The sequence below is a fragment of the Macaca fascicularis genome, chromosome 8 (genome assembly GCF_037993035.2).
Source record: "Macaca fascicularis isolate 582-1 chromosome 8, T2T-MFA8v1.1".
Classification (NCBI taxonomy): domain Eukaryota; kingdom Metazoa; phylum Chordata; class Mammalia; order Primates; family Cercopithecidae; genus Macaca; species Macaca fascicularis.
In genome coordinates, this window is record NC_088382.1 from 151048920 (window position 1) to 151060994 (window position 12075).

The 12075-nt window shown below is 62.6% G+C and overlaps 1 protein-coding gene across 19 annotated transcripts in view; it reads left to right on the top strand.

Annotated features, from left to right (window-relative positions):
- The window catches only part of PTP4A3 (protein tyrosine phosphatase 4A3), a 43594-nt gene extending 32139 nt beyond the window's left edge, over window positions 1–11455 (top strand). For 7 of the 19 annotated variants that reach the window (XM_065519676.2, XM_065519678.2, XM_065519674.2 and 4 more), the window contains 6 exons: window positions 2035–2983; window positions 5681–5773; window positions 7595–7725; window positions 8405–8479; window positions 10017–10161; window positions 10884–11455. In XM_065519676.2, coding sequence (XP_065375748.1) covers window positions 2879–2983; window positions 5681–5773; window positions 7595–7725; window positions 8405–8479; window positions 10017–10161; window positions 10884–11366 — 1032 coding nt within the window. In that variant the 5' untranslated portion in view covers window positions 2035–2878 and the 3' untranslated portion in view covers window positions 11367–11455. Of the gene's footprint in view, window positions 1–2034; window positions 2984–5680; window positions 5774–7594; window positions 7726–8404; window positions 8480–10016; window positions 10162–10266; window positions 10684–10883 lie in introns of those variants that run through there. The other 12 variants (XM_074000062.1, XM_074000065.1, XM_074000064.1 and 9 more) reach the window with 3 other exon arrangements.
- Window positions 11456–12075: the final 620 nt, after the last annotated feature.

Sequence of the window (12075 nt, forward strand, 5' to 3'; positions counted from 1 at the left end):
CTTCTCCAGCGCTTTTCCTCCTTTCTTTCTGTAAACATGAACTCGGCTCCCGCGCACAGGGACGTCCTGCCGTCCCAGGAGGGACCCAGGTGTTTGTGTGCTGTTAGCACGTGGTGGCTTCCCTCACCCACACTCAGAGCCTGTGCTCCCTCCAGCTGGGCAGGGTGGGGGCTGGCGGGACCAGGGGCAGGATCCTTGTCTCCACCTTTACCTCCTGCTAGAGGTCCCACCCCACCATCCGTTTTTTTTTTTTTTTTTTTTTTGAGGCGGGGTTTTGCTCTTGTTGCCCAGGCTAGAGCGCAATGGCGCGATCTCGGCTCACTGCAACCTCTGCCTCCTGGGTTCAAGCGATTCTCCTGCCTCAGCCTCCCGAGTAGCTGGGATTACAGGCATGCACCACCACGCCTGGCTAATTTTTTTTATTTTTGTTTTTAGTAGAGATGGGGTTTCTCCGTGTTGGTCAGGCTGGTCTCGAACTCCCGACCTCAGGTCATCTGCCTGCCTCAGCCTCCCAAAGTGCTGGGATTACAGGCATGAGCCACTGCACCCACCATCTGTTTTAACCTTCCCAGAACCACGCAATGGACAGATCCTGAGGTGTGGCGCTTGCTCGGAGCCTGTGAGCACTGGCTGCCACGGAGGGTGTGGAGGGCAAGCAAGGAGGAGCCCACGGTCCCATGCAGCCACCCTCCGAGTCCAGGGACCCAGGCCTCAAGCCCTCCCTGCGCCTGGGCTGAGACTCCAAGGGCCCAGCCTGCCTGGTGGGCAGCTGGGAAGGGGGTGCTGGGGCTGGGGCAGGGGCACAGGTGAGAGGGGGTGGGTTGGGGAATGGAGGGCTCTGCTGGACAAGGGACCCTGAAGTGCCTTTCCTTGGGTGGTAGACAGTAGTGACAGGGCCGGGCTTGGGTTGAGTCTAGGGGGCTGGAGAGTCTGCTAACAGCTGGGTCACAGCCGGAGGGAGCTTGGGTCACTTGTGTGGCCCCTCGTTGTGCTAATGGGGTAACAAAGAGGCTGGCACCTTGTACAAGGTCTCCCAGCCTTTCCGTAGAGAGGGAAGGAGGCTGCGTGCTCCTGGAACCCCCTTGCCCGGGAGCTTTGGGGTTGTGAGACCCAGAGAGGGAGAGAGGCAGGCGTGGAGGTGCTTCAGGTTACTGTGGCCCACCTGCACCCTCCCTCTTCAGGGCCCTGTTACGGTGTGAAGCCACTCCTGGCCACCTGTGCTGTCACCACCTTGGCATGTGTGCCTGATGGCTGGCCTATTGGTGTGGTCTGTCCCCGCCTCCGCAAGCTCCTGGAGGGGCAGAGCTGGCCTGTTTATCCCCTGAGCCTGGCTGAGCCCTGTGTGAGCAGCAGAGACACAGTGGCAGGGGGACACTGGTGGGCAGGGGGACACTGGTGGGCAGGGGGCTACTGACAGGCAGGAGACTCTGCAGAAAGCAAGAGGCAATTAGGGTGGCCCACGGCCGCTTGTGGGGCCAGGTCCCTCACCTCCCTGTACTGGCAGCACTGACTGAGTGCCTGGGCCCCGTTCCCTGAGGATGGGCCACCCAGAGAGACCTGGGCTCAGATGTTCGCAGTAGCCAAGAATCGGAAGAGGAGAGGGCAGCTGTCCTGGGGTGGGGTTTCCACAGATCACGGCAGGTGGGCAGGGGCCAGGCTCAGGCTTCTTAGGGGAACTCGGCCTGTGTCCCCACAGAGGGACCCATTGTCTGTGTGCTGGGTTCATCATGTCCTCGGGGGTGTGTATGTCCCTGAAATCCCTGTCCCCCTCTGTCCTCCGTCATGCCCTGCTGGCTGTGTGGTGGCTGCCCTATGGCCTTCAGGCGCTGGGTCAGTCCTGGCAGGAGCCGTGCTTCCTCGTGCTCCCACATAAGGAAACAGACCTAAGAGGGTCATTCACTCAGCATGGTCAGGAGGAGCGCTCTGGGAGAGGTGTTGCCTGTGACTGCGGGCTCAGGGCAGGCATGAACCCCTCGTGGGAGGTAGGGCCCACTGTGACCCCTTTCTATTCATTTTCTTCATCTGCGCCCCCAGATGCTGTGTGCTGCGGACCCACCTGGGGTTCATGGAGTGGGCCACGGGGCCCAGCCCTGAGCACTGCTGTACCCAGGCTCGCCGTGCCTGCTGCTGAGGAGTCCCCGCGCTGCTGGCTCTCACCATTGCCCTCGCCTGCCGATGGCCTCTGCTGCCCAGCCTGGGGCCAGCTCTACCGCCTGAGCCCCCTGCCCCCCTTCAGGACTCACCGTACCCCGATGGGGTAACGTGACAGAGGCCCCGCACGTCAGAGGCCGCTGTCCCCACGGCCGCTGCCCGTGACCCCTGGCCCAAGGCTGCTGGAGTTGGTTCAGTTCAAGTTCATTCTTCCTTTGGCCCTTGGGGGCTTGGGGCCCACCTCTGAGTGAAGGGGGCTGTCTGCCCAGCCACCGATGTGGAGAGGGCGCCCCCAGTGTGGGGTCCAGCTCTGGACACTGCTTGGCGGCCGGATTCTCTTTGGGCTTTTAAGTTTTCTTTGCTGAGCTTTTTTTGGTTGTTCTTTTTATTTTTTGCCTCTTTATGACTATCCAGCTGTGAGAGACAGGAGTTTGGAGTTGCCTGCTTTACTTTGGGCGGGGAGGGGGCTGTTTTTTCTCTTTTCTTTTTTAAGACTTGGGTTTTCTTTTTTAATTATCCAAACACTGGGCAGCTTCCTCCCCCACGCCTAAGTATTTGCACAATATTTGTGCGGGGTATGGGGGTGGGTTTTTAAATCTCGCTTTTCTTGGACAAGCACAGGGATCTTGTTCTCCTCATTTTTGGGGGGTACGTGGGGACTTCTCAGGACGTGTCCCCAGCCTTCTGTGCAGCCCCTTCTGCCCTGCTGGGCCTGTCAGGAGGCGCCATGGCTCGGATGAACCGCCCGGCCCCGGTGGAGGTGAGCTACAAACACATGCGCTTCCTCATCACCCACAACCCCACCAACGCCACGCTCAGCACCTTCATCGAGGTGAGTGGAGACGGAGGGGCCCAGGTATCTGGGAAGCCCGGCTGAGCTGCCTGAGGCCTCCCGAGAGGGGTCCCCAGCCCCCGCTGGCCAGACAGGGCTCACAGCCTTGAAGCAAAGCCCAGTCCCCGTTGCAGGATCCTGGAGGAGGGACATGGGGGTATCCTGGGGGTCGGGGGTGAGGGTGTTGGGGGATCAGCTGGGTCCCCTGGGAGGCCTGCAGGGGGCTGGCATGTGATAGGAGGGACTCCATGCCATGTGGATAGATGCAGGGGGTGAGGCTGGGGGATACATGGGCCAGGTTCTGCGTGCTCAGCCGTGGCCTGGGCTGAGGCCCTCCCCAGCCCTTTGCTGTCCTTTTGACCTCTGTGCATAGGCTGAGCGGGCAGGAGGTGCCCTGGTATGAGAAGTGGCTGCTTAATGGGGAAACAGGCAGATGGGGGACAAGTATGCAGGGCGGCTCCATGGCTAGCCCAGGCTTCCACACGCTGCTGGGCTCTGGGTGAGACCTCAGGTTAGACGAGGCTGGACAGGGGGCTTCAGGGCCCAGATCTCTATATGAGGAGGGACTGAGCAAAGGTCAGCACTGGCCACAGGAGGGAGGGACCGCTGTGCCCTGGAGAGCCAGCAGAGATGCCTGCCACTGGCAACCCTGGCAGATGGGACCAGATGCATTTACAGAAGCTATCTTGGGAGTGGAGTCTGGAGAGACCTGTGTGGCCTCCTAGAGGAGCCTGGTCTCTGCAGAGTGCCCTGCTGTTTGCAGGCCTGGGGCCATTTGCAGAGTCTGCAGCGGTGTGTGGGGCCGTTGACAGCCTCTGACTGTGCCAGCTGTGTCAGAGGCTGCAGCTGTGTGCAGGGTCATTTATGACTGAGTCCTTTGCCCTGTGACATGAGATAAGCCATCATGGTCTTGTCATAATGAAACGGGGATTTGGGCATGAGAGGGTATTGAGAACTGTAGAGCAGCAGGATGCATTGGGCACCCTGCCATCAGGGAGCCTGGACCCTGGACACTGAGCCAGGTGCCCTACAGAAGATGGCTGTCCCTCTCACAGCTGAGACCCTTGAGATAACAGCAGGATGTACAAGAAAGATTGGGGAGAACATCATGATGAGTGGCCAGGGTCAGTCCTCAGAATATGACTGGGATCAGGGTTAAGCCTGTAACCAAGGTCAGGTCTCAGTGTGTGACCAAGGTTGGGACTCTGTGTGTCCAGGATCAGCACTCAGTATGTGACCAAGGTTGGGGCTCAGTGTTTGACCAGGATCAGTGCTCATGTGTGACCAGGGTCAGGGTTTGGTGTGTGTCTGGGATCAGGGCTCACTATGTGACCAGGATCGAGGCTCAGTGCGTGTCCAGGATCAGGGCTCAGTGTGTGACCAGGATTAGAGCTTAGTAGGTCAGCAGGGTTAGGGAGGGCTCAGCCTGTGACCAGGGTTAAGGCTTAGTCCAGGATCAGGGCTCAGTGTGCAACCAAGATCAAGGCTCAGTATGTGACCAGGATCAGGGCTCAGTATGTCACCAGGGTTGGGGCTCAGCATGTGACCAGGATGAAGGCTCACAGGTGTGTGACTGTCAAGGCTCAGGATGTGACCAGGATCAGGGCTCAGTGTGTGACCAGGATCAGGAAGGGCTCAACCTGTGACCAGGGCCAGGACTGAGTCCTGGGCTGGGTGGCCATTCCCTCTGCTGAGGGTGCAGAGGGCCTCTGAGGTACCCCACGGCCAGAGAGCCCAGCACCCCGCCTGCTCCCTGCATTCTCAGATAGTTGGGTACTGGCCTCTCTGTGTTCTAGGTACCCGTCCCGTGACCAGCAAGACCCAGCAGCTGATTCCTCACCCATCCCAAAATAGCTGTGAGAGCAGGTGGGGTGGGAACAGCCCTCACACGTGACCCCCGTGAAGTGGATCCCCCACAGTGGGGGTATAAATATCGGCCTGGCTGTGAACTACCACGACCTTTTCCCTGGTCGTGTGGGGCTTCCCTGGTGGCGTGCAGGGCCCAGCTCCCTCCTGGCCGCCATCTGAGTGGTGCCCACCCTCCCTGCTCTGAGGTGCCCCAGCTGACGCCCGCCCCTCTTAGACCCCAAAGTCCCCCTGGACTGGACCCATCCCTGCGGCTCAGCTGGGGTCGCTGCTCAGATGCAGGGGCTCACATGTGGACTGGGGGGTCCAGTTCCTGCTGTGGGGACCCAGTAGCTTTTCTGGAAGAAATGTCCTTGCTGGTAGATGTGGGGTCCTGAGCACCCCAGAGGAGGGAGTGGTGTGCTGGGGAGCTGGGGTCCCAGCTGCCGGTGACCATGAATGTAGGTGGAGACACCTTTGCCTTTGCTGGGTGGCCCAAGGGACCTGGGACAGGCTCTTTCACACCCAGACACCACCTTGACCAGTCGCGGAGCCCGAAGTCCACTCTTGGTGGGCGTCACTGCATCAGGGTCTGCCTGGCTGGAGGGTGACATGCCCTTCCCTGGGGGCTTCAGGGACCATGCCCCTGCCCCAGGGGACTGAGGGGACAGGATTCCACCCCGAGAGGTCTGAGGGGACAGGGCTCCACCCTGAAGGGTCTGAAGGGACATGTCCAAGTGCTGGGTGATGGTGGGGGACACAGCTGTGCCCTGGGAGCCCTGGTGAGTGGGTCCTGCTCCCTGAGCACTGCAGCCCCAGCCCAGCCCTGCCTCCTCCGTCCTCCCCCCTCAGGACCTGAAGAAGTATGGGGCCACCACCGTGGTGCGCGTGTGTGAAGTGACCTATGACAAAACGCCGCTGGAGAAGGACGGCATCACAGTTGTGGTGAGGCACGCGTCACGGGGACCCTGGCCACGGGGACCCTCGTCGCTGCTGCCACCGGGGGAGGGTGGGGCGGGGGGCTCTGGGCCTGCACAGGGGGTTTGGTGCCCCTCCTGTGGCAGCCCTGGACATGTTTGTGCTGGGCCACGTGTGTGTCTGGGTACATCAAGGGAAGGCCAGGGTGTTGGGCCTTGTGACCTCAAGAAATTCACCCTTGTGTACCCCATCTTTCTGTCTCTAGATTGGGCCAGCTTGGCTCGCCAGGCAGGGGTGGCTGGCACATGCTTGGTGCATGGGCCAAGGTGGGGGTTGGGCTCCTCCGCCTGTCTCAGACCCTCCTCCCGTCCTGTCTTGGGTCCATCTCAGCCTCTGCCCGGGTGGTTGCGGCCCTGTTGCCAGGCAGCAGGTTCCTGGGGAGGACCCTTGGGCAGTTTCCTTGGCTCCTTTGGCCCTGGGGACCCAGGTCTGGGCGGGGTGTGGGGCGTTTCTGCTGCCGTATCCTTGGGGGATGGGCCACAGCAGCTGCAGGCCCAGAGCCGGCCCCAGGGCAGGGGGTCCACCCCCGGCCCGGTAGACGACTGCCCCCTGGTGCAGGTCCGCCCAGCTGCATCCGGGCCTGTCTCCTCAGTGCGGAGTTTGAGTGACCCCTCAGTCACTGCTTTTCATCCCAGGACTCTGCTTTTGGCTGTGGTTGCTGTTTCATAACCTCAGCTTGGCGGTTTGGAGTGGTGGCAGTGCTGGCGCTTTGGGGTCAGATAGGCCTTGGGCTGCGTCCCGCCTCTGCCCTCCCCAGCCTTGTGACACTGCAGGTCACTCCGAGCCTTGGGTTCCTCAGGTCAAAGCGGGGCTGCTTGGAAGAATGGGAGGTGAAGGCGTGTCCCCGCTTCTCACGTGGGGTGCACCCACACCCTCCTTCCTCTTCCACAGCAGCGGGAGGGATTGGGGTCAGACGTAAGTAGCCGTGCAGACCACTTGTCTCTAGGAGTTGCCCTGCCTGGAGGCTGGGGAGGGGTGAGATGCCCCCAAAGGCTGCGTGTCTGCTCAGTGGGCCCAGCGGGCTCTCCCTGGCACCAGACAGCCTCAGGCCTGGCACAGTCCCGCGGCCCTGCACGAACTCTCTTTCCCAAGACTGAAACGTGTCCATTCCCACCGCAGCGCTCTGGCCCGGGCCCTCCCCTGGGAAGACTCACTTGCCCACCGATCCAGGGCGCTGGGGAACGGGACAATGGGAAGCACAGGTCATCTTCTAAGACCAAATTAACCCCCAGGAACAATGGGCCGGGGTCCCAGTGGAACCGCCTGTTTCGAGTGCCCTTGGAAACATGGGCCCTGTCTCGCCCCATAACCCTGTCTTCAGTCCTTCCTGGCACCTGGGCTGTGTGTGGCACGTGCCAGCCGTCTTTGCATGCCACCACAGGGGACTAGACCTCTTGCACCAGCCGACCCAAAACCTGTCAGGCTGCCGCCGGCACACAGGCGTGAGGGATTGTGACCCCAGAACTGGAGCTCGGGCTGACAGGTGTGGGGATTGGATTTGTGTGACTCTGGACGAGGCTCCAGTCAGAAAGGGGTGGGGTGGTCTAGGAAGGCTTCCTGGAGGAGGGGACAGCTGCAGTGTACAGGGAATGATGAGTCTAAAGCACCCACCATGGGGTGCCCATGGCCAAACTGTACGCCTCCTGTGTGCCCTCTGGATCTGCTGCCCCCACCCTAGTGGGCTCCTGGCACCCTCTGCCTCTCAGAGCTCCCTGTTCTCGCCTGAGCCCCAGGGCCACCTCTCCACTCTCCTGCAGCTGGGGGTCCTCATGTCGCTTCCCTTCGCAGGACTGGCCGTTTGACGACGGGGCGCCCCCGCCCGGCAAGGTAGTGGAAGACTGGCTGAGCCTGGTGAAGGCCAAGTTCTGTGAGGCCCCCGGCAGCTGCGTGGCTGTGCACTGCGTGGCGGGCCTGGGCCGGTGAGTGTCGGGGCAGGGTGGGGCTCGCCGTGTCAGGTGGTTGGGCATCTCGTGGTCTGATAGCCTCGCTTTTGGATGTGGGTCTTGAACACACGTCCATGCGACCTTCCCAGGAGGCCCGTGCCCCAAGTACTGGGGCGCCCAGACTGGTCCTCTCCCAGCATCACAGAGAGGAAGTGCTTCCCAAAGTCTAACCCAACTTCTTCCTGCTGTGGTTGTAACCATCCCGACATCTTGTTCAGGAAAGGGCTGTCGTCCCCCTCTCCAGACACAAAGATCCACCCCTGCACAGCTGGGGCCTCAGACCCCTGCTGGGAGAACGGGAGGAAGAATGGCAGCTGGGATCAAATGAAATGACCAGTGGGACAACCCCATCCGCAGAGGGAAGCCTAGGCGAGCAGGGTTGATAGCAGGCACGGATCCAGCTCTTAGCACTTCACCCGGGAGCCCTTATTTAACCCTCCCCCAGCAGATCGCAGAGAGGTTGCCTAGGAGGAAGCCAGGATTTGGACCCAGTGCTCAGGCTGGGCTCTGAGGCTGTGGCCTCCATGGGGGAGCTTCCGGCAGCAGGGAGTCTGGACCCCTAGGGCCCCCGTGCCCTGCGTCTTCAGCAGGTGCCCTGCCAAGGGGACAGGGGTGCGCAGGCTCCGAAGACCCCGGCCCTTCTGTTTGCCCCCAGGGCTCCAGTCCTTGTGGCGCTGGCCCTCATCGAGAGTGGGATGAAGTACGAGGACGCCATCCAGTTCATCCGCCAGTGAGTGGCTGAGGTGGCGGGGTGGGCTGTGAGCGCTGGGGGAGGGGAGATCTGGCTGCCCACGAAGGGTGTTGGTGTTGACTGTGTGGTTCTGTTGCCCTGAGGCTGCGTCGCTCAGCACAAGCTGGGACTTGCTGCAGAAACGGGGAAACCCGAGGTGTTTCTGATGGGTGGGGACAGCAGCCCCTGAGGGACCACGTAGCCACGCAGGGACACAGCGAAGCCACTCGCCATGCCGTCCTGCCCGCCCTCCACAGACGGAGCTCCTTCCTTCCCAGCCATCCTGACGGGGGTGGAAGGACCCTCAGCCAGCCGGTTCAGTCCCTCCATGAAAAACAAGAGCCTGAAACCCCATACCACACCGTGTCCGCCCCTAGGGACGCTCACACTGGGCTAGTGTCTCAGAGCTGCTCTGAGTCCGGCTGCTCACCACCCCTCCCCTCAACCCTGAGCTCTCCAGCTCAGCCCCTCCCCGCCCTCCTTGGAGGCTTCCAGTCCAGCTTGCCTGCCCCATCCCTGTCACTTGGTGGCCTCCCTGGGGAAGGCTGCCATCTGCCCACTGCCCAGGGGGTCCTGGGGGAGTCTGGCCGGGACAGCAGGGCCAACTCTGGAGGAACGGATGCGGCGCTTGAAGCCTGCCCCTGCCCAGCCCACCATGTGCGTGCCCATGAGTGCCACACACCCGTGCTACTTGGACAGGCTTGGCTAGCGAGGCCATCTCTTCCTCCCAGAGGCAGGCTTGTTCCCGGCCATACTGGCTGGCCAGCCCTGCGGGTCCGTGCAAGAGCGTGGCCTGCCCTGCGGGTCCGTGCAAGAGCGTGGCCAGCCCTGCGGGTCCGTGCAAGAGCGTGGCCAGCCCTGCGGGTCCGTGCAAGAGCGTGGCCAGCCCTGCGGGTCCGTGCAAGAGCGTGGCCTGCCCTGTGGGTCTGTGTGGGAGCGTGGCCAGCCCTGCGGGTTCATGCAGGAGCGTGGCCTGCCCTGTGGGTCTGTGTGGGAGCGTGGCCTGCCCTGTAGGTCTGTGTGGGAGCGTGGCCTGCAGGTGCTCAGGTCTCCTTGGGGGCCCTGGGATGTGCACGCTCACACACAGACACGCATGGGGGTCATGCAGGCACACACATAAGTACACGTGTGCACACACAGACCCAGACATATGCAGGCACACACGTACAGGCAGGTGTGTGAACACAGGCACATACAGACAAGTGGGTGCACACGTAGACACATATGGATGCACTCAGGCACGTACACACGTGTGCACTCATACATGACATGCATTTTCACACATGCGGGTGCACACAGGCGAGCACGTTCCCTGGGGCCTCTCCTGACCCCACGTCTCACCGAGCCAGGGCTTGTCTCTCCCTTGTGGTTTTTGCTGTGTGGCTCCCTGCACCTGAAGCTGCGCTGGTCAGGACAGGTTGGGCGGTGCTGCAGAAATGGCCAGGCCCAGAACAGCATGGGTGTTTCTTGCCCCTGTTGCGTGTCTGTGGGTGGGGGCCCTACGCGGAGGCCTGGCCGAGGGCTGCGCCTTCCCCAGCATGCCGGTGGCTGGGCAGAGGAAGCGAGCGTGGTGGAGCCACACGGGGTGCCTGCAGCTTTGCTGGACAGAGACTCCTTGCGCTACTTCCGCTCCCACTTCCTTGGCCAGGGCCAGCCCGTGGGCACGCCTGAGGCCATGGCAGGTGAGGATGGATGAGTCTCCAGAGGTGCTGGGTGGGCAGCCCCAGGCCCCGGACGCCTGTCACCTCAGGGTCTCTCAGGTGTGGCTGCAACATCCTCTCCTCCAGGAAGTCTTCCTGTCCACCCCAGCCCAGGTACCTGTGGTCAAGGACCAGGTGGCAGGGACAGGGTGAGCACGTAGCCCAGGTCCCCGCTGTAAGGACCAGGTGGCAGGGGCAGGGTGCGCACACAGCCCAGGTCCCCGCTATAAGGACCAGGTGGCAGGGATGGTGGGGACAGGGTGAGCACGCAACCGAGGTCCCTGCTGTAAGTGAAGGTCGTGTAGCTGGGCTGGAATTCTGGGCTCAGCCCCTCCCTTACTCACAGGCCCCCCCTTCCTGGATGGTAGAGGTGCCCAGACACCACCCTTGTTGCCTGCTCATGGCCTTGGGGTGGGTCCTACCCATCTGGGGAAGCCTGGGGGCCGTAGGGAGCCCAGAGTCAGCCTGGAGGAGGTGGCGCTTTGGTGAGTTTGGAAGGCAAGCAGGGGTAAGCTGCAGGAGGCCAGGAAAGGGTGACTGTGACTCTGGGAGCAGCTGTGGCAAGGCCCTGGGATGGGAGGGGCTTGGCCAGCCGCAAGGCCTTACTCCAGCTCACTGCACTCTCAGCTTCCAGCTCCCTGGGACAGGTGAGGTGGCCGAGCCAGGGCCTTGGATGAACCCTGTCCCTGTCCCCCTCTTCCCAGGAAGCGCCGTGGAGCCATCAACAGCAAGCAGCTCACCTATCTGGAGAAATACCGGCCCAAACAGAGGCTGCGGTTCAAAGACCCACACACGCACAAGACCCGCTGCTGTGTCATGTAGCTCAGGACGTTGACCGGGCCTGGTGGCCCTGCCCAGCCCTGCTCTGCCCAGCCCAGCAGGGGCTCCAGGCCTTGGCTGGCCCCACATCGCCTTTTCCTCCCCGACGCCTCCGCGCACTTGTGTCCGAGGAGGCCCCTGGCCCGTGTGGCCTCCGGGCCTTCTCCTGTCTCTGCCGCTCCCTCTGGCAGCGCTGGCCGTGGCTCTGTCTTTCCGAGGTGGGTCGGGCGCCCTCTTCCCTGGACCCCCGCCCGCCCCTTCCCACACCAGCCCAGGCTGGTCTCCTCTGGCCTGTTTGTTGCAGGGCGGGGGTACATTTTGTAACCACTGGGCCCGCCCAGCCCATCTTCTGCGACCCCTTGCCCTGACCTGTTCTCGGCACCTTAAATTATTAGACCCCAGGGCAGTCAGGTGTTCTGGACACTCGAAGGCAATAAATCAGGAGCCGTGGCGTGGCCGTGTGTGTGTGGAGTGGGCTGAGGCGTCAGGCGGGGCGGGCCGGTGGCCTGGGGGCCCCCGCAGGGCTCAGGAGGCCGCTGTCGGGATGCTGGGCCGCTGCCCAGAATGGGGCTCCCGCGTGCTCCTACGCTGCCCTCTGGTGGCCGCTCTGGGTCCCTGCACCCCGACCCAGGGGCCGGCCTGCCTTTTCTCGAAAACCCAGGCGGGAGCCCTGCTTTGGGCGGGGTGGCCGTGTTGACGGTTCTCGGGACTGTGACATTAGAAGGCGAGGTGGGTCACCAGCATTGTCCTCTGCAGGATGGGCTGGGATTCATTTGGCAGTTCCTCAGGGCCTGTGTCCGGCGGGTTGGTCCCTGTCCTGCCCCAACCAGGTGTCCACATTTCAGGCTCCGAGGCGCAGAGAAGGGTGCAGGTGGTGGCTCAGGTGGAGGAAGGCTCCATCCATCAGCCCGGGGAGGGAGGGTACCTCCTGGGCACCTGGGGCTGGATGTGAGAGGCCTGGACCGGGGCCTGCTGGAGGGCGTGGACTGGATGCTCGTGTGTTCCTGGGTGCTGTGTCTGTGTTGGTGGCTGGCCCCACCCTAGGCCAGGGTGCACGGCGGGCATGGCCCCCACTGG